We start from the raw sequence: 19633 nt of genomic DNA, 5'->3' as shown, positions 1-19633 counted from the left end.
TCAGTTCAATAAAACAAAATCAATCAGTCCTTTTTCAAAGCATTGTAACATTTCCTTAAATTAGTCCTCAGAGTCGTCAAAGGGACATTGATTTACTTTAGAAAGTGCCAGTTCTATACCTCATTATACTGGAGTCCAGGAATAAGATATTTAAACATCTCTATCTATAGTAACTGCAGAGGATTGCCAATAATGTAATTGGCATTATTTCTATATTTGCTCCTGTTTTCTTTGTGAGTCGCATGTATGTTGCTCAAAAGGGGTTGTGTTTAAAAGTATCATTATTTCATGGCTTTAACTTGTTACTAAAAAAGTGTTGTGTGTGCTTTTCTCATCTCTGTTCAGCTTTCCCAAATATAGATAATCGTGGCTGATTAAGTACTCCTTTGACAATCAAGTTTCTTACAGGGCAGTCTTGAGAAATTGACTTAAATAATTAACAGAATCCAAAGGGCAGCGTTATTCTGTATTCTGAACATTAACTTAGGAGAACTCTAAATTGGGTCCTTGATGGTGTTAATTCTGCGAAAGGCATTATGACAAATCACCACTTTCCCCTTCAGCTGCCCATGTGTCATCTGTTATGTTCCAGGACTGGTCTGGACTGCTTAATTGCCAGGCATTGGCTGAGCAGATTTCTCAAGATCTGCCCGTAGCCGTCCTTCAGGAATGGCCGCTGGTTTCTTGCCCACAGCTGGAGATTACAACTCCTGTGCTCACTTTCAAATTGAGACATCGGTACACCCTCCACAATTTATATCTCTTCTTGAGTACCAGATAACATGGATATATGTGTGTGATCTTCCTGTAGGTCTCCTGAGAGTATGAATATTCTGATGCATCCTCGTTAGCTGGAAATGCACCAGCAGAGATGTCCTTTGTATGTTACCACAATTGTTTGTTGTGAGAAAAAAACGTGGGTTGCAAAGTTGCATTCTGGGACACGACTTTTGCTTTATAAGCTTCTACTGAGACGGATTTGATAATTAACTTGTCCTAATACTGAGTTTTTGTACAGCTGTACCTTCCTGGTATGTTCTCACAGCAGTGTTTTTTTCTTTTTGATAATAAACAAACTTTTTTCATTTCAATCAAATGAATTTTTACATCCAAGATAACTTCCTGCCCTTTTTCCATTGAGCATAACGCAGCCGGGAGAGAAAAAAAAAGTCAGGTTTGCCGTGTTCTTCAATATACCCCATACAGACTAATAAACCACGGAGACCTGTGAGTAATACAATGGAGGAATCCAAGAGGTGACTCCATCCCGATGATTGCGTCTGTGTTCATTCATTAAACCATTTTCACAGTGGGGGCATCTGCATAATAAGCGCGCGCCGCGGAGTCGCTACTATTTGATTGTGTCAGAATAATGATGGAAGCCTTGTTGAGAAAGCTGTGGCTTTATTTTAACCCTTCTGGATTCCGCTTGCTTTCAAATAATTACTTAAAAGAAGCCATCAAGCCCCCATTTCAATTAGCAGAACCCTTCCCACCATCAATTGTATTATTTGATTGTACTTTGACTTTAGTGTGGGGAAAAAAATTCTCTACATTTACACACGTGGAAATGGGTTATTTTAATAACCGTAAAAATTCTGAAAGTGAAATGAAATTAAAATAAATAAAGCTTTAAGGATTTCTGCAGTTAATGCTCATGATGTTTGAAGTCTTACGGTGCTGCAGAATTAAATTACATCTTTTTGAAAGTCCTGTTGGATTTTGCTCATTTTATTAGGACTATAATCCATATCCATCCATTTTGTCTTAATGCACAATGTTCACATTTATTCACAGCCGAAGGTTCTTCCTGTAGCTTTGTAAGAGTCATTGCATAAACTGACCCCAGTAAACCGTATGTTGTTGTGGAGAAAGTATCTAGATGGATGTAAAAGGTGAAATATAACTGTATTCAAGAGATAAACATCTGATTAACAAATCTAAGTACGGCAGTGCTCGGCAACCCGTCTGGCCAACGTGGCGAGTTATGGCTAACAATGAGAGATCGACTCCAGATCATCCGAGCATGGGCACCTACACCAAGACACTCCGACAAAGAGATAGAAGATGTTTATGAAGAAATAGGACAACTACATGAAACAGGAAGAGCTCACTTTAAAATCATCCTGGAAGACTTCAGTGCAAGAACTGGAAAACAACATGACAAGATCTTTAGTTGGTCAATATGGATATGGAGACAGGAATGAAATAGACGATAGAGTAGTCGAATGTGCAGATAACAAACCTTTATTCATCACAAATTCTCTCCAAGAAAAAGACGAGAAGGAAACGGACGCAGAGAATTTAAATATATTTCTGAAGCATTTGATCATGAAGAATGGACCAGACTGGGGAGACAAAGACATACTGGTGACATTTAAGTCACAAATTGCTCTAATACTAATAACTGCATTTCTAAATTACCCATCCAAGCTGTGAAAACATGTCGGTTGAGGTCCTGGATGGGGGCAGATTTTCGGGCTCCCCTCGCCCGGGCTGCACCGCTGCAGACCCAGCCGGGCTCCCCGCCCCAGCAAACACCCACCGAGGTGACAATTAGAGAGCAGCAATGCATCCTTTCCTTTTAAATATAACAACTTAATCAGGGCCTGTTAGGGGCTTCCTGGATGAAGTCCAGAGCTAAAGCCCCCAAACCCATTCCCAGAAAGAAGAGAGGTTCATTTATCAATCAACCTAATCACTAAGATTGCAATGCAAGCCACATGTTCTGGACTTTTTTTTTTTCTTCTCCCATATTAGCGTCCGAACTTACAGAGTATTATTAATACCTTTGAAGTTGTTTAACGGTAAAAACAATGCAAGGAAGAGTAAACGATAATATTCAAAGGCATTGGAGAACGTTGAGGAATTAAAACGGCTTAAAAACTTCCATCGGGATATGAAACAGTGGTAACAGACACAAATACAAAACAAAGCATGAAAAGGAGAATTGTTGTCTTCCCACTACAGTTATATATCACACGCTGATTAAAGCTCTGGCCGGAGGGGAATTTGTAAAGCCAATGGATTGTTTTAATTGAATTCCTAGGATTTGTGGTGTAAACTGCACTGTTTGCTTCTGCTTGATGCACAATCTGTGCCAATCTGTGCGGAATATGTAGCAGAAAAACTTCATTTTCCAGATGTGTGAATCTGTGTAGGAGACTGGATATTCAGATTTGAAAAAAAAAAAAAAACGCATTTAAATGTGATTATTTATTCAGCTTGACAGACGCACTCCACTGGCGCGGTTCACAGGCCCCAGCTGAGCACGTCACGAGTGCTGTTTAAAAATATATACTTCTACCGCTGAAGAGATTATTGCTTTTTAATAAACCTCCATGAACAAAACGGCATTAAATTCCCACACTTATTTCTCGGCTCAGTTAAGTGTATTGGACGTGGAACTTCTTTCAGTGAAACCCACGCTGACACACTGCTCTGTTTAAGTCTAATGAAGGTTAAAAACATCCAATGTACGAGATAAATTACCAATAATTTGACTGTTATGTTGCAGTGCCACATGTGTGACCCCTGGTACCATTTCAAGGATGCATGGAGCAGCAAAACATGTCTGTTCTCGGTGGTTGGGGTCTATTAATAATGAGGATAATAATGCAGACCGGCTCAGACTCAACCACAGTGTTGTCAAAGAATATTCTTATTAAATTGGGTTAATGGCACATCATTTGTTTGATTCTTCTCGCTTATTATGTTCTTATAATTTTTTCATCAGCGATTCAATATCAGGAGAAGTTGAAGGTAATTTATTTTGGAATCCTTACATTGCCTGTAAATGAGTGCCAGCAAAACAAGATAAATAAATAAATAAAACATCAAAGAAAATATTAACTTCATGAACAGACAACCCATAGTGTTCCGAGGGCAGTTTGTTAAAAAAATGCAGTGCATTATAAGAGCAAATGACAGAACTTCGAATATTTCCTTTTTTAGATCACAGTGATTGAAAAACTCATGACTTCTGAGCGTCAGCATTTTGTGGCCACTTGAGAAATTCAATCTAGGTTTTATTCCTCCCCCATCACTGAGGATATTTCAATGAGAATCTTCCTTTCTTTAGTTTATCTTTTTGCATTTTGCATTATTTCCTCAAACCAAAATAAAAGTTTCAGCGATCCCAAACTGTCTGATTTATCCTTTCTGTGCTGCAGTACAGACACTATCCTGTGTGTAGAAAGATGATGCTTTCTTTCATGATGCCGTGATCTTCACCTGAGTCTTGGTTACACCGAGACCGAAGCCAAGAAGTGGGCAAAACATAAAATACTAAAACCAAATTCTTTCTTTATGTCAAAAGGTGCTTGACTCGTTTTCGCAGCGTCTTCGTAGAACTGAACCGCAGAGCACTCGCTAAATTTCATTAGCACGTATCCAGCCCGGCCAGAGAGGATGCCGGTGATAAGTACCCCACAATGAAAGCCATCAGTATCACCTAAGGCATGTTATGTCATTTGTTCTTAATACTTCAGGAATGACAGATGAAGAATGAGGAGGTATTAAAGCAGACTACTTCATCACTCCTCCAACGGCCTGCTGAAGGACGGGCACTTGAGGCTGTCAGACCGTGACCTGCAGGAACCGGGAGAAAACAGAAAGAAGAAGGAAAGAAACTTGCACAGAACCAACTTTTTATTTTGAAGTCATCAGACACATGCTAGCTCTCCTTCACAGCAAGAGGTTTGCAGATGTGTTGTGGCGAATTTTCAGAAGAAAGGCAGACAAATGCACAATCTGAGTCCTAAGTTGTATGACGTAAAACAAAATAAAGTAAAATAGATGCATTTAAAAAGGTGTCCACACATATTGTTAAACCCGAACTCACCCTTATTCGTGTCTGATTTGCAGGACGTGTTTCTGTGTGTAATGCTGGTCAGGTATATTTTTGTTACAGTCCTTTATCTAACTGGGTTATCCTCCCACACGGACAGGATCATAATATCAGGTTACGTTAGACAGTAGAAACTGAAGTTTATTGGCTTCTGTAAGAATTAGACCACATGACTCTGAGGAAAAGAGGATAAATGAGCTGCCCTTTAAAATTACTAACCCTGTAGTACATCTTAAAAGCATCACCAGGAAGTGTGAAGGAGAGGCAAATTAGTGCTGCATTGTAACTTAACAGCAAAGAACTCTGGTTTGGCATTAATATATATCCTGACTTAATTTCCCCCCATTCAGCTTGCAGAGGACATTACACACCAACATACAACAGACAAAATATGACGTGATACCCAGGGCAAAATAAACGAGATTAGATGGAAAAGCAGGTATAATCGAGTATTTTCTACACAGATGATGAATTTTATTTCAACTCTATGATCAAAGTTAGAATTCAGACTCATATTTAAATTCACAAGTGATTCTAGAATGTGAAAAATCCTTGGTATAACCAGGGAAGTTGCAAACAAAACTGAGGAAAATCGTGAGCGGATCGACGGAAGCTAAGCTTGGCGGTAAAAAATAAAATGTTGTGAAACGTGTAAACATCAGAATACAATGTTAACAATGTTGTATTCGTTGCAATACACCACTGAATATATGACATAGTATGCCTTATTTATTATGTTATGTCTAACGCTGTGCAGAGAAATCATTTTGAGCCCGTTATATACACGCACGTATGGCACAGTGATATTTGAGTTCAGCAAAATTGTAATTGAATTTACTTTGTTTACATTTCAGAGGTATAAAAGTATTTATTTGGTGGCATCGAACATGTTTTCTAAACCCAAACGCATCATTCCTATTGCAGATTGGATGACTCCTACCCTGTCCAACTGTACGTTCAACTCTGCATAACAATCCGCAGCTCATATTATCATTGGCTGGCTTTCCTGCTGCTTCAGCACAGTGTGAGGAAGTATAATTACATGACATTGTTCCACAACTGGAAGGACGATTGAAGTGGCAAGAAGTGTGAGGCTATATTGAAATTAGCTTTGGAGTAACTATTCTGTGAATCTGCTCTATACAAACGGCACACAATGTATATTTTTCTCACAGATTGACTATCACCTTCATATTGTAAATGGGTCACTCTTTCCCGTGCCATCTGATCTTCAATTATATCTTATCTAAAGTGAAATTCAAAATGAGAAAAAGGAGCAGTGCAAAAATGATATGTATATTCAAAAATACACTATTTTCCAAGGCTTTTTTTTCATACGCTTTGCATGTATTTATTTGCTGCTTTCTGAGGAGTAACTCTGAAGCAAGAGGCTCATATAAATGCTTTGAAAGGCTCAAACACAGATGCCAATAATAAATCTTACCAAAGTTACATGCTTATAAATTACAACTGGTGGCTAAATTCAGCGCACAACACAAATGTGGTTGCAATGAAGTCTTCTGGTCCTGCATTGAGTTTCACTTGGCATATGTTTTGATCAGATACAAAAGAGCAATGACTGCATAAATCACAATGGTTGCCGAGAGCCTTTTGTAGCTCCCCACAATAAATAGCGCAACAATGCCGGCCTTCTTGTCCAGTGTTGTGTTGTGCAGAAAGAACAAACCTGCTCTTTAAATCCCGAAAGTGACGGTCCGTCCCTGCAACAGGAGCTAGACCCCCCATATTTCATTTCACTCTCGCTGATAGCATTTATCAGCGAAAACCTGATAGAAAAAAAAACAAAATATGCAACTTAAGCCTGATCATAACAGGACTGCTGAGGAGCAAAGTGGGGGATTATGCGGAGCCAGCTAGCTCAGATATAAGATTGTATTGTCGTGGAAGGCCATTAGCCTGCTGGCAAACTGTACTTCAAGCCCCAGATGACAGACCTTTTCAAGACTGACAGATGAAAATATGAAACTTAAATTCTTCTTGACAGACGTCACCGTTGAATGAAATACACAGAATGAAACAGAAAAAGAAACATATACAAAACTTCCTGTTCAGAAATACATTTCTACATTTTTATTATTTGTGTTATTATTTTCATTCCTTCCATTTTAAGTGTGATTTGCTATAGAACGGGAAACCTTCTGTAGTATTCTCAGATGTCCTAAACTCAGTACAATGCCTTATATTGAGGGTGTCGGATTAAATTTAATACACAGTCATGGAAGATATTTCCTGGATGGGAATCAGCTGCCAGAGATTTCCTAAGACCAAAGCTGACATGTTTCTCTGAAATACAGCTTATTAATTGAACCATTAAGTCTGCCTAATCCACGATGATTGTTCGCTTTATCCCAGTCATGTTTTTATTTTTATTTAGTGAGTTCGTTATAGAGCTTTGACAATCAGCGTTTGTTCACAGCATACCCTCTACAGCTATACCTGAAGAGCAACAAACGCTTGTGACTTTGAACCTTTTAGGGGAATAAACACCAGGATCTCTCAGTCGGCGATGCAGACGTGAACTGGTTTAGTCTTTAAACATAACGAAAGTGGGCCCTTCGTGTATCTGAGTCTAGATTTCACTGGTAATTTATTGATCAGCATCTTCCATTCCCCTTTCCTGGTTTCATCCACAGTCTCCAGTTCTCACAGGAGACGAGAACAGGGATTTCAGAGTCTACTTCTCAACTCGGGGGAAATGTCAACAAGTCCTTCAAGAAACTCTATTGCTACTTAAGTCGGCAATCACCTCCTGATGGGAATCGAGAATCCGCTGTCCTCTCCCCGGCTCCTGTCTTGGATCCTGTCACTTTCCCTGGGAGACAAGGAGCTCTGTCCCTAATCTGAGGGGTGGGAGAGTGTGGTGGTGGTGGTGGTGGTGGTGGGGGGTGGAGGGCGAGAAAAAGGCAGAGCAATGATGGCCGTTCTCTCCACGGCGTCCTCACCCCCCGCCCCCGAAGGTTTGTCGTGATCATCCCTCCGATAGGAACAGAGACTGTGAGACTGGGCTGCGATCCCAGCACAGAATTAACGTGAATCAGGTATGGAACCTGTATGAAAGGCATCCTAAGATCCAAAGAAAGGCCGGGGAGTCAGTCTGGGCAGCCGGCTGTCTGGCCCCAGAGACACCCGGCGCCACCGTCTCAGGTATGCCAAGCAGATCCTACAGCTGCTTCCCAGCCCCTCACCTGAGACAGGGAGTGGTCTGTGCTCCGGAGAATGAAGTACACGCTTCATAAGTTCCCGCTTGTCTGTGTTCCCCTGAATCTTAAAGCTACAGAACAATAGGCGTGCATATAGTTTTGTTGTCTGTTTTTTGTTTTATTTCAACACACTCACATTGCACGGCAGTCTTTTTTGTTTTCTCCGGTTGACTATTTTCTTGTTCTGATTGTGGTTTATTTCCGTGCTCTTTTTTTCTTACCCAGATTAATCGAGGGGCCGTCATGTGTAAACACTTACAATAATTGCTCAATGATTTGAAAATTGAATAAGTGATCGAAACCAAACTTGGGGTTTGTCTCAGTGTGTCAGAGAGTGAGATGACCGGGAGATTTCCAGTGTGGTGCTTGTGGTCGTGTGGGAATGGCGTTTGTGTTTGTGTACACGTTGGGCTCCGGCTGTTTACCAAGTTTGCTATTCAAACGAGACACTTAAGTGGGAATGAGAGCATTTTTGGAAATTGTAAAAATTGATGTCATTTCATTCCAGGAATATCTCTACTTCCTGGAGTCGGTTGTGATTGACAGCACAGTGTCTTTGTATTGCACAGCTGACAGTGCTGTAGTGTGCATCTGCTGACTTATTCTACAACTGTACCTTTTAATATGGCCCGATGTTAACCTATTATTATTATTATTATTATTATTATTATTATTATTATTATTATTATTATTATTATAAATCAGGAATCTCAAAGAGTTTATTTTACACTACCTGCCTTTATATTAACTAAATTCATACTAGGAACAGTATTGGTTTAACCCCATCAACAACAGAGTAAAGGTAGATAGGTATAAATAATATTATATAGCTTAATATATCTGTATTATATTATCAGCTGTAAACTGCATATGAAAGCATACTTTTTATATATTTTAAAACAATACTGCAATGCTTGATTAGTTGTGTGGCCGACATACAATACAACGTTTAAAGAAATGAACGTTTAAAATTGCACAATTAATTAATAAACATTGTACAGCCCCTCTAAGAAACTAAATAAAATGATATCTTGTCATATTTTGTCTGACATTTTGCTGTTGAGAGTTTCTGCTTTCCTTTAGTATTTTAGTTTCCTAATCATGTTACAGTCCCGGATGTACGTTTTATCCCGAGAACTGTATACTTCAAAAGGAACATAAGACATAATGCACCCAGTTCCACCAGAGCAAGTCACCGTCGGATCTGCGCTTGCGCGGGAGGACCGCCTCATAACCTCCAGTATCCCGTCAGCCCCTAGACCTGAACAGCAGCAGCGCTTCGGATGTCTGAGGTAAAGAAGCCAGAAATCATGTCCGAGAAGAAGCAGACGGTGGATTTGGGATTACTAGAGGAGGACGACGAGTTTGAGGAGTTTCCAGCGGAAGGTAAAGCGGTTTTCTGGTGACTGTATAGCCGCCTATGCCACAGTGTCTGGTGAAAACACAGCCCGGGCCTGTGCGGTGACTCAGGGCAATGAATGAGCGGCTGAGGGTTTAGGACCAGGCCGGACATTTGAACTAACAAATACATAATATATATACACGTATAGCGGGATGTATTTAATACTATCCAATTCTGGTCACACAGATTCCGATACATCGCTCTGTTCGATGAGCAACACGATATTGGTCAGGCAGATACATGGTCGCTTTCTTGTAGCGTAGGTCTGCAGAATCCCAGCGATACCATTGGTCGAGCCGCGCAAATCTGCAGAATCACGGCGACCCCCATTAGTCTAGCAGCGCAGGTCTGCACTTTCCCAGCGATGCCATTGGTCTAGCTGCGCAGATCTGCACAATCCCAGCGATGCCATTGGTGGAGGCCTGCAGGTCTGTGCAGAACGCCAGGCATGTGCCAGTGACTGTTTTCACAAGCATAGAGACATTTTTCTTGATCATCCACAGTATTTCTATGCACATCTGTCGTGTTCAGCCCAGATTGTAAACTAACTGTTTCTATAGGGTTTTTTTTTTATAACGGTGGCAACTTTGTTAAATGTTTTGTGAAGCAACAGACACCCAATCAGGTTGTTGTGCTCAGTTTCTACTGTACTGTATCGGCTATCAGTCTTAATTAATTAATCATAATGTAAAACTATTTACTCTTAATACAATATGCAATTTTAAAGTTTCTTGAAGCTTGCCCCGTGATAACTCATTTTATTCACTGTCACTTTGTAAATATGAGTAGTTGTACAAGAACCTGTGCTATGAATGAAAATAAGAAGTCATAGAGAACTGCTGTAAAGTGAACTTCCTGATACACAGGCTGCTCATTGTTGCCTGTACAGAAATATTAGTTATTAAAATCGGATACAGTATCGATTTGTTTTGATGTATGATCTCGATTGGTTTTGATCACAGACTGGACCGGCCTGGACGAAGACGAAGACGCACACGTGTGGGAGGACAACTGGGACGATGACAACGTAGAGGACGACTTCTCGAACCAGCTCAGGTAGGCTAACTGCCCCGACTCCCGTTTACCAGGCCTTTACAGACCCTCACTGCTGGGGAAGAAGTCCGCTGTGGAAAGTGCGGCAGTTGTGTTTGCATTTATGCTCCGTACTCTCAAGGTTTCTTTGCTGTGCTTCTTGGGATTTTGTGTTTCTGTTAATTCAATGTGTGTGTGAATCGCATAACACAAGTTGGATGAAACAAGTCTGCGGGAAAATGTTACAAAGACACTTTTTTTTTCCTTTTAAAATGTACAAGTCTTGTCCAGTAGATGTGTATTCAATTGATTGTGACGTAACTATCTTGTTGCCACACACTGTACTTGTGTAATATCTGTTTTTACCTCTCGCTCTATAACCCTATGCTAAAGACAAATTAGTATAACAGGTTTGCAGAATATCCTCAGCAACCACTGTCTTAAAAACTATTTTAATTGGTAACAAACCTGACAGATTAATCCGCACCTCCTTCCTCTTTTCTAGATTCTGTGCTTAAGTATAAAATTCTGGAGACAAAAAAAGTTGGAGTCTTAAATTTCTGTTAACCGCTTTTGAAGACCAGCCTGCATGTCGTACAGTCTGGGGTTAATAAAACCCGCTCTGCCTCACTCGTGCCTTGAAAGAATATAAATGCTCATTCCGGTGCCATCTGAGTGCAGTGCCCTGTGAAGTTGTGATTTACAGCGCCCTGTTGTCGTTTAACTCGGCATTTCCTAGTGCGAGGAATGCAATTATTAATAGTCGCTGTTTTCGTGTGCAGCGTAACATGAAAAAACACAATAAAAGTTAAATATTGGTCGCGGGTCGCGCAAAACACAGAGCCCAGGAGCTCTTTAAGAGCTGTAATGTCTTTGAGGACAGCAAAACCACTTCGAAGCCAGTGTGCTCTAGGTGGTCTGAAACCGCAACGACTCCTCGATGAATAGCCGTGCCATCCCATAAATTATACGGCTGGATTTTTCTGTAGGAGACGGCATCTTTTCCTCCGACTTGGCGGTTCCCGGACGACGGGGGTGGCCGATGCTAGGGATCGGTACGAGAGAACTACCTTGGATTGGAGATCTGCTCGTGCGTTTGAAAATGATTTAGATTGACTGGGAACACACATAAAACAAGCTGATAAACATTCATTCTGGTGCCTGTATGGGGTTGTGTAATTATCTCTAAGGGATTGTGGCCCACGGAATGTTTAATTTAATTGCTAGTTTCGGACTTAGTCTGAATCCCCCACGATGTAAATTTATTATTAGAGAGAGCGAGGACAGAGAACAAGGGGGTGTCGCTTCGTTCCGATCCAGAAATGTCACGTTCAGATTTATCTTCTCTCGGATTGCTTTAATGGTTTTTTAATTTATTTTTTCTTGTCCCCAAAGCACACAATAGCACAGAAATCCGTTTACAAGTGCAATCCTGTCGTAACATGTTGGTACAACAGCCTCGCAGCGTGGCACCGGGGCTGAGGGACTGTGTAGCCAGTTTGTCTAGGCTTTGCTTAACCTGAACCAAAGCGTCCGGGCAGATATGCATGTTTTAAAGACCGGATGCTGGCTGTTGCAGGACCTCTAGTGACCGATTGAAAGGAGAGGGAAATTGTCGGTGTTCAGTTGTCTTCAGTGTCCTCAATTATTTCTCTCTGGGTGTAATGCAGCTAATTGAAATACAATTAATTGTCTTATGTTGAAAGGCATCTGCTAATCAAATATGGACATCTTGAATTAGACCATTCTTCACTGATTACTGTCCCTGTGAAGCTCTAGCTGGATTCATAATCTACTCAACACTTAATTGTCTTTTCTTTCTCTCTTTTCCGCAGAGCTGAACTAGAAAAACACGGCTACAAAATGGAGACCTCGTAGTCTTCAGCTGCCCACTGAGACTTAACTTATATATAAGACTTTCACAGGATTGGGAATGGTGTCCTGTTGCCACACGTTGAAGACCGAAGATATTAAGCATCCATGTTGTTGACCAATACTGCAGTTTTGTTTTCTTTTTTTTGTAAAAAAAAATAAAAAATTAAGAATTAAAAATGGGAAAATACAGAATTTGACATTTCTTGGAAAACCGCCTGTTGTATTGAGGGTTTGGTTGATAAACTGTCTATATGTATATATTGTTTATTTACAAAGTCTGTGGTCAAACGTGCTCTTTAGTGGTGAAGTTGGAATTCAGTGTTTAATTAAGGATTAAGTCTAACAATTTGGGAAAGATGGGTCTTTGAAATGGGCACGATCTCCTACGAGTCATAATTATCTTTTTTTTTTTATTAGTTCTCCCACATCGGCTCTGTTGCCAACAGGCAGAACGAGTTGTTGCTGGTGAAACGCTCAACTGACGGACTTGAACTGTTAAATCATGATGTTTTAGTTGTGAAAGATGAGGACTTAAAATGTAACAGTTGAAGGTTTTGAACATATTGTCTTACTAATTTGATAATTTTCATAGCTTTTGGATGGATTGTGCCCAAAAGCTATGAAAATGATTAGCTTTGAGGCAGCTCTGATGGCTTCCAGGAGCTTTTGCCGTTGTCACCGAGGGGAGCCCCTCTCCGCAGGCCTCCCTGCTCCGTCCTGCCTGGGCCTGCCTCCTCTCCCCCGTGCCGGCAGCTCACAGCGGGTCTTCCTGGTAGATCTGGAAGCCCGTTCCCTCGGCCGCACTCCCGGCAAATCAGCAGGGCTGGATTTAGACTCTGTCCCTTTCAATTAACTGAGGTGAAATTGATGCCACGGAGGCTCTCTCCAGCAGGGGGTCTTCCCTCAACAACCCCACCTGTCTCCCTTTTATTGGTTGTCATTTTGATTCTGCCCCCCGTTAAGATCGCTCAGTGAAATTAAAACCCCAGCTCTGGTGTGTGGATGTGTTTCACTGGGAGATGACTACTCGAACACGGTCCCTAGATCCAGAGCTGCACCGTTAGTCGCGGCCGAGGGGCGGGAGGCGAATGAGGGGGAAACTGGTAATTAAGCGCAGGAGAAGGAAGGGAGAGCTTAGAGGATGAGCTCCACCTGTGACACGGGGCTGGGGAACAGGGCTGCTCTTAAGTACATCCAGCTTGGCCCCCAAATCCCATTTTTAGTGATCTCCGTTCCTCTGTCAGATGTGAGATGCTCTTTCATCGCCGCCGTCTCATCCGGCTCTGGGGGTTAAACCTCTCTTTCAGCGGAGATCATCACCGAAGCTGCTGCTGATTTGAAATCTGAAGGAATGAATGAATGAAGCCCTTTAAATAATATCAAATCACCATGCGCTACTACACTTCTTTAAAAGTAGCCGAATTCTCTAGATTTCCTCTTGAAAATAATCTTTTAATTTAAATTTCTAAAAAGTTATTTCTTATAACTCACTAAAGAGAAATTGGTGTTTTTAAAGGCATAATTTAACTTGTTACGGTTTATTACTTTAAAATCTACAGATTTCAATGGACATTCACTTACTCTGACCCGTTATATCAGAAGTTAATGTCCGATAGGAGTTCGTAAGCTAAACGTGTTTTGTTTAAAGGACATTCACTTAAGTTTCTATCCCAGCGTTTGTGTTACTATACACAAAGGTGCACAGCAACTTTGCACTGGCATATAGAGTATATACATTATAAATATAGGTATATAAACCTGGAGTTCAATATTCGCACTGGCAGCCTGTTACAGAAGCTCTGACTTCTCCCCCCCTCTAGGAACGGTGCCTTCCCAGTGTGACCTGTAATTAAGTGAAGACATTATCACCCGCGGTGCCAAACGGCTTGCACGTGTGCTCCTCTCTGAACACCAGGAGACCCGGCCCTGACACGCGCTCCTCTGTGAAGCCCGCTCGGCTGTCGTGGCTCAAACGACACAGCTGCTTCCACAGGCGGCCGCCCTGAGGATGCCTGTGTAGTGTGTGTGGGGGGGTTCTCCCCTCTCTCTGAACCAAATGAAGGGCCCGGCGCGAATCCTCACCGGCCCGGCAGAGCGGTGCCATGTGGCACTTGATTGTTTTAATTGTCGGAGAGCTACCGAGGTGTGTAAATCCATAAGTGGCGGGACTGAGGGAGACAATACCCAAGAATGTGTCAGCCCATTGTTTGTGCCGAGGGCTTGTTCAGCTCCAGTGGCCCGGGTCGCCTGTTTTGTGTGGCGGAGATAAGCCTGTTGTGCAAGGGGTGTCGTGTGAGCTCAACACCTGTGACGCCGGCGGTATTTGGTTTCACAGGCCTCAGGATCAAGGCAGACCACTTCCAAGCAGGGCTCAGATGAGATCACCTGCTCTGACTTCGCTTCCAGGGTGAAATTATCAGCTGGAGGTGCTGGTCGTTTGCATTTGTGCATATTCGTAGTAAACCATAGAATAAAATGCATGTTTATGAATGCGGACAGCAAAATAGTATGACAAAATCTGCACTAAAGCTTGAACTAATGCACTATTTTTGCATTCAAATATGTAACTGTTTACATCTGCCATGAAAAGATTGATTGATTAATAATGATTGTACAAATTCTGAAAACTCTTTAAAATCCTTATCCATTTATAAATGCATTGGCAACTATACACCAGGCGATCTCTGTCAATACAGACTTATGAATAAAGTGGATGGTGTTTATAAACAGAGGTTCGGGAGGAAGGGAAGCCCCCAATCTCTCGCCCGCCGAAGCATAACCGGCGACACACACTTTCCCAGCATGCATCACATTGCCTCCCTCCTCTGCCCCACACATCAGCCCTGCAGCAGCTCCTTCACTCTAGTGGGGGGGCGTCCGACGGTCTCCTCTTCATGGCCAGGTCATCATTCTCTCAGTCAAGGGAGTCGAGGCCAAAATAAACTATGTACCTTCTACTCCATACATCTTTGGGGTCGTCTGAGCTCCTGAATCAAAGCTGGGCTCTGCAGCACATGAATGCACAAAGACTCCCTACATAATGAAGACAAGAGATTTGTTCTTGGAAAACAGTTTCCAGAAGTGCTCAAGAAAATAAAAGCCTTAGACGGCATCCTTATTCAAGACAACGCTGTTTAGAGGTTCTCACAATTCATGTGTGAGGCAAACATCATTCAAAATATTCTCTTGCAAAGCCTTGTTTTATTTCTATATGTGTGGCTGCACCATGGACATTTGAATTTGATTTTGAAACTCAGATAGAATCCAGCGCCGGGCCAGTGGCAAGCGTCCAGCGGGGGTCCGCAGGGTGGTCTGTGAGTCGGGGCAGCGGAGAGAGAGTGGTGCCTCCTCTGAAGACACCAGGGTGCTGGACTGGCTCCTGGGCTCCGGTCCCAGATAGAGTTCAGCTGTTAGATAATCAGATCACATGACCACAACAATCCACTCCAGCAGAGAGAGACAGGGCCTTTGTGGCGCGCTGTACAGCTGCTCCCATAATAGAACTAATTGCAGATTTCTGTGTGGGGCTAAATTAGCGGTGCAAAAACAGTTACAATACCAAAATCCAGAGCAAAATGACTCACGGGGTAATGGCTGCCCGCCAGGCACATATCAGCGCCTCCCACAGCTCATCAGCCCACACCTGTACTTTGGGAAAGTAAACATGTATAATAAGGTGTAATTACTTTAAAAATAATAATAAGTGCTCCCAATGTGGCAACGTCACGCTTGTTTATTGCGACAGTGAATAATAAGTGATGGAGGACGAACGGGGACCGATCTTTCTCCTCAGCGCCGCACATGCGCGCTGTCACTGTTTCCTCATTCCTCATCTTGTGTGAGATTCAACGCAGAGGACATGATCTCTCCACATCAAAGTGACTCCGGTGTTTGTAATTTGCATTTTGCATCTAGTTGCAAATCACCGGATCACTCTTTGAAATGCAAACCGGCTTCGGGACTTTTACACGTCCAGGCCGGGCTGATTGGTTTTCTTTTTAATATCATTTTGGAGGATTGGGTGTTTTCAGATGAGGGATTGTTATTTCAGATACCAAGGGACATGTTTGTGGTGCCCTGGATCGGTCCAGGTGTTGCTCCCACTGATGCTCTGTCAACTGAATCAATACGGACCCAATGTATCACTGGTTTCTGAAGATGTAAGCAAACCTTTCTTTGTCCACAGTAGAATATTAATCAAACCCAGCAGTATGAATAGAAAAACAGTCATCCACTAGGCATACAATCTCGGTAAACTTCATCCTCTCATTTGCATTCAGGAGCTGTGGCACAGAGCGCACTGCTGACTTTCATGTGAGTTTGGAGTGAGACGCGCATTAGTGCGGCGCTGCTATTACCACCGGACTTGCATAAGCGAGAGAAAGTCATGCCTTTGAAGATAATATCACATTAAAATGGAAGACATTAGCTGATTAGTGCCACCTACTGAACCCTGCCCGACAAGAGCCGCTGTTTCAGAGCCGCACAGTCCTGTCTGACTCGGGCGCATGGCATCCTCCTGCCGGGCAGCTCGGATTACTGTGTTTGCTAACATCTATCATTTTCTTACAGCCATTTACTATGAGTTATTATTATTTATTTTTTGTTAAAATCTGCCTTAAGTAAAACTTAGATAGAAAATATAGTGTCTTACCACACAGAATCGTTGAAAAAGACACTTTCATCAGCACCTGGCAGTGACGTCACTCAGGGCTGTAGAGTCAGCAGCTTTTACCATACTTGCAGATGATTATCTAAATAAATAAATGACTGATGGGTTGACATGTAATATTATCGATCTAATAGAAAGCTACAGTACTTAGTGCTGGCTTCATTTTGTGTCTGCTACTTTCTCCTGCGCCTAAATGTCCCCGCTTTGAAGTACAAGTTCACCATTAGTGGGTCCGTCAATGCTTGCATTGAATCTGGCCCTGGGTTAGAAATGGCATGTTGGTGTCAATATGATGTCTGGAGAGACAGACTGTTCTCTAAATATGCCCAGCCCTGGCTTTAGTGAGGCAAAACTGATGATAGCAATTAAAATTATGGGAGAAAAAAGGTTTCACAAGAATTACGCCCTGAAATGTTTCAATAATTGAAATATCTGTCCAACATCATCACCTGCCATCAAACTCCTCCACACAGATACCTGACCATTATTATTGTGATTATTTGCATCTTACCTATTACTCATAAAGACCTAAATAAATAAGCATGGCTGTCAGACCATCTCACTGTACACAACCGCGCCATTAGGAACTCATTAATAGCGTCCTTTAACAGGAGAGAGGTTTCCTGCAGTAATTAACCGCTCTCAGCGTTATGAATGACAACTGGTCTAATAATTATCATTAATTTTATAATCTGATTTGTGCTCCTCTCTTCAATATACTGTACAAGGAAGGTCAAACTGGGGCTGGCCTCCCAGGTATCACTTAATATGATGATGATAATTATTACTATTATTATTATTATTAAGTCATGAATTGGTCCCCCTAAAAGCAGAACCACGCTGGCTCATTCTTCAAGCAATAGCTCTTCAGTACCAGAGGACATTTGAGAATATTTGTTTGGAGCCACAATCAATTGGCTCCTAGCATGTGTTGCCTGATAGGAGATGTTTCATTGGCTCCTCTACACAAAGTGCATGCAGTAACACACCCAGTTTGTATCAGGCCGGGCCGTGGGGTCCCACAGCAGGGAAACGAGGGTGGATTTGGTGGGACTCGGTCTCTGTTGGTCAGCTGGGAGATTTAGCAAAGCCACCCTGCAGAGTTGAAGGCAGGGGCTATTTGTAGTGTCGCTCCTGCCAGCTCTTCCTCTGCTGGGCAAACCCCCAAACCTCCATCCACCCCACGCTCTGATGTGGGATAAATAGTTACCAACACTGCTTACCTGAGGGCTACTGCTTCCAGATGAGGGTATATTAGCATCATTATCCAAACACACTTATTTTTATTCTAGTAACCGCACAGACCAACGGGTCTAATTAACTGTCTCGTTGAATGACCTACGGATCTGTGTGGCCACGACCTCTTGGCTACTGTGAACACTTCAAATTAATTTGTTTTGTACAGTGTCACAATTGCAAAAGGTCTGGTTAATTTACAAGCAAATACAAGTATTATTAGTTGCAGGAGTATAATTATTATTTTAGTGAATTAAAACAATGTTGTTGGGACATGAAGCACATTCACAGAAAAATGAAGCACATATATATTTATAGTTTTGCAGTAATTCATTGTATAAACTTGTATCTGTGTGTCTGTAGTGTAATTGTAATTAAAAATGTGCATTTTAATTAGATGTACTGTATTCCTTCCATCCTCTGCATTTCACTTCAAATTTCACACTCCTATCAAACCTGGTTACTATGTATTCTCTCTCTCTCTCTCTCTCTCTCTCTCTCTCTCCCTCTCTCTCTCAAAAATCATGTGTTGCTGGTTTTATTTTGGAGGTTTGTCGCTGTAGAATTAACTATTTATCTCTGAGTGGCAAACTGTTTTAGGGTGAGAAGAAGCAGGTCGATGTTGGCTAAATAAAATAGGAAATTTGGAGATTATTCTCACTGCTGTGCTTGGGAGAGGGGGAAGAGAAAAGCCGTGACTCAAGCAAACAAAGAGCTGGTGTGTGTTTCTGAGTCTCGGATCTGCGAGGCATCACACCGACTCGCAGGGATTGAGAGTGACACGGGTGACTCCGGGGTCTGTGCTGAGGGAAACTTTTGATCCTGCTGGAAAAGAATCGGAGAATCAGTGGTTACCTTCGATAACGTGTCTATAAATTAAAAAGGGAAGGGAGGAATGCACTCTCTCTCCTCTCCTCCCCTCCCTCTCTCCCTTTCTTTCTTTCTACTCGGCTGCTTTAACTTAATCCTGCAGTCCGTATAAAAGCACTTTTCCTACGCATGTCTCGTCTTTCAGGTTGCTTTCCAAGGTGTGGTTTCATTTCCACAGTTCAAGCTGCAAACTGAGCCGAGTTGCAAAGTCTGCGTCTCCAGCTCGTGGCTTTTCCAGAGGTTGTGCATCTTTGTGGTTTGCTTTCTCCAACCCAGATGTGGAGGTGCCCTGTTCTCAGCCCGTACAGAGGCTACAGAAAACAAAAGCCGCTTCTCTATTATTTTTCTCTAGTACGACCATTGGGAAATCTGTCTAAACATGGCATGGAGACAAAATACTGCAAGAGAACAGGGGAACATGCTACAAAAGAGATGAGAGATGTCATACAGTATAGGGCTTTAAAGAAAGGAGTCTT

At 42.1% G+C, this 19633-nt stretch overlaps 1 protein-coding gene across 1 annotated transcript; it reads left to right on the top strand.

Moving 5' to 3' along the window:
• Positions 1 to 9286: 9286 nt before the first annotated feature.
• sem1 (SEM1 26S proteasome subunit) lies at positions 9287 to 12576 on the top strand. The gene is made up of 3 exons (XM_066715507.1): positions 9287 to 9456; positions 10435 to 10528; positions 12340 to 12576. The coding sequence occupies exons 1-3, from the start codon at positions 9354 to 9356 to the stop codon at positions 12380 to 12382; spliced, it is 240 nt and encodes a 79-aa protein (XP_066571604.1). The 5' UTR covers positions 9287 to 9353; the 3' UTR covers positions 12383 to 12576.
• Positions 12577 to 19633: the final 7057 nt, after the last annotated feature.

Source organism: Amia ocellicauda, chromosome 10 (genome assembly GCF_036373705.1).
Source record: "Amia ocellicauda isolate fAmiCal2 chromosome 10, fAmiCal2.hap1, whole genome shotgun sequence".
Taxonomy (NCBI): Eukaryota; Metazoa; Chordata; class Actinopteri; order Amiiformes; family Amiidae; genus Amia; species Amia ocellicauda.
This window is presented reverse-complemented; position numbering and strand designations above follow the sequence as displayed.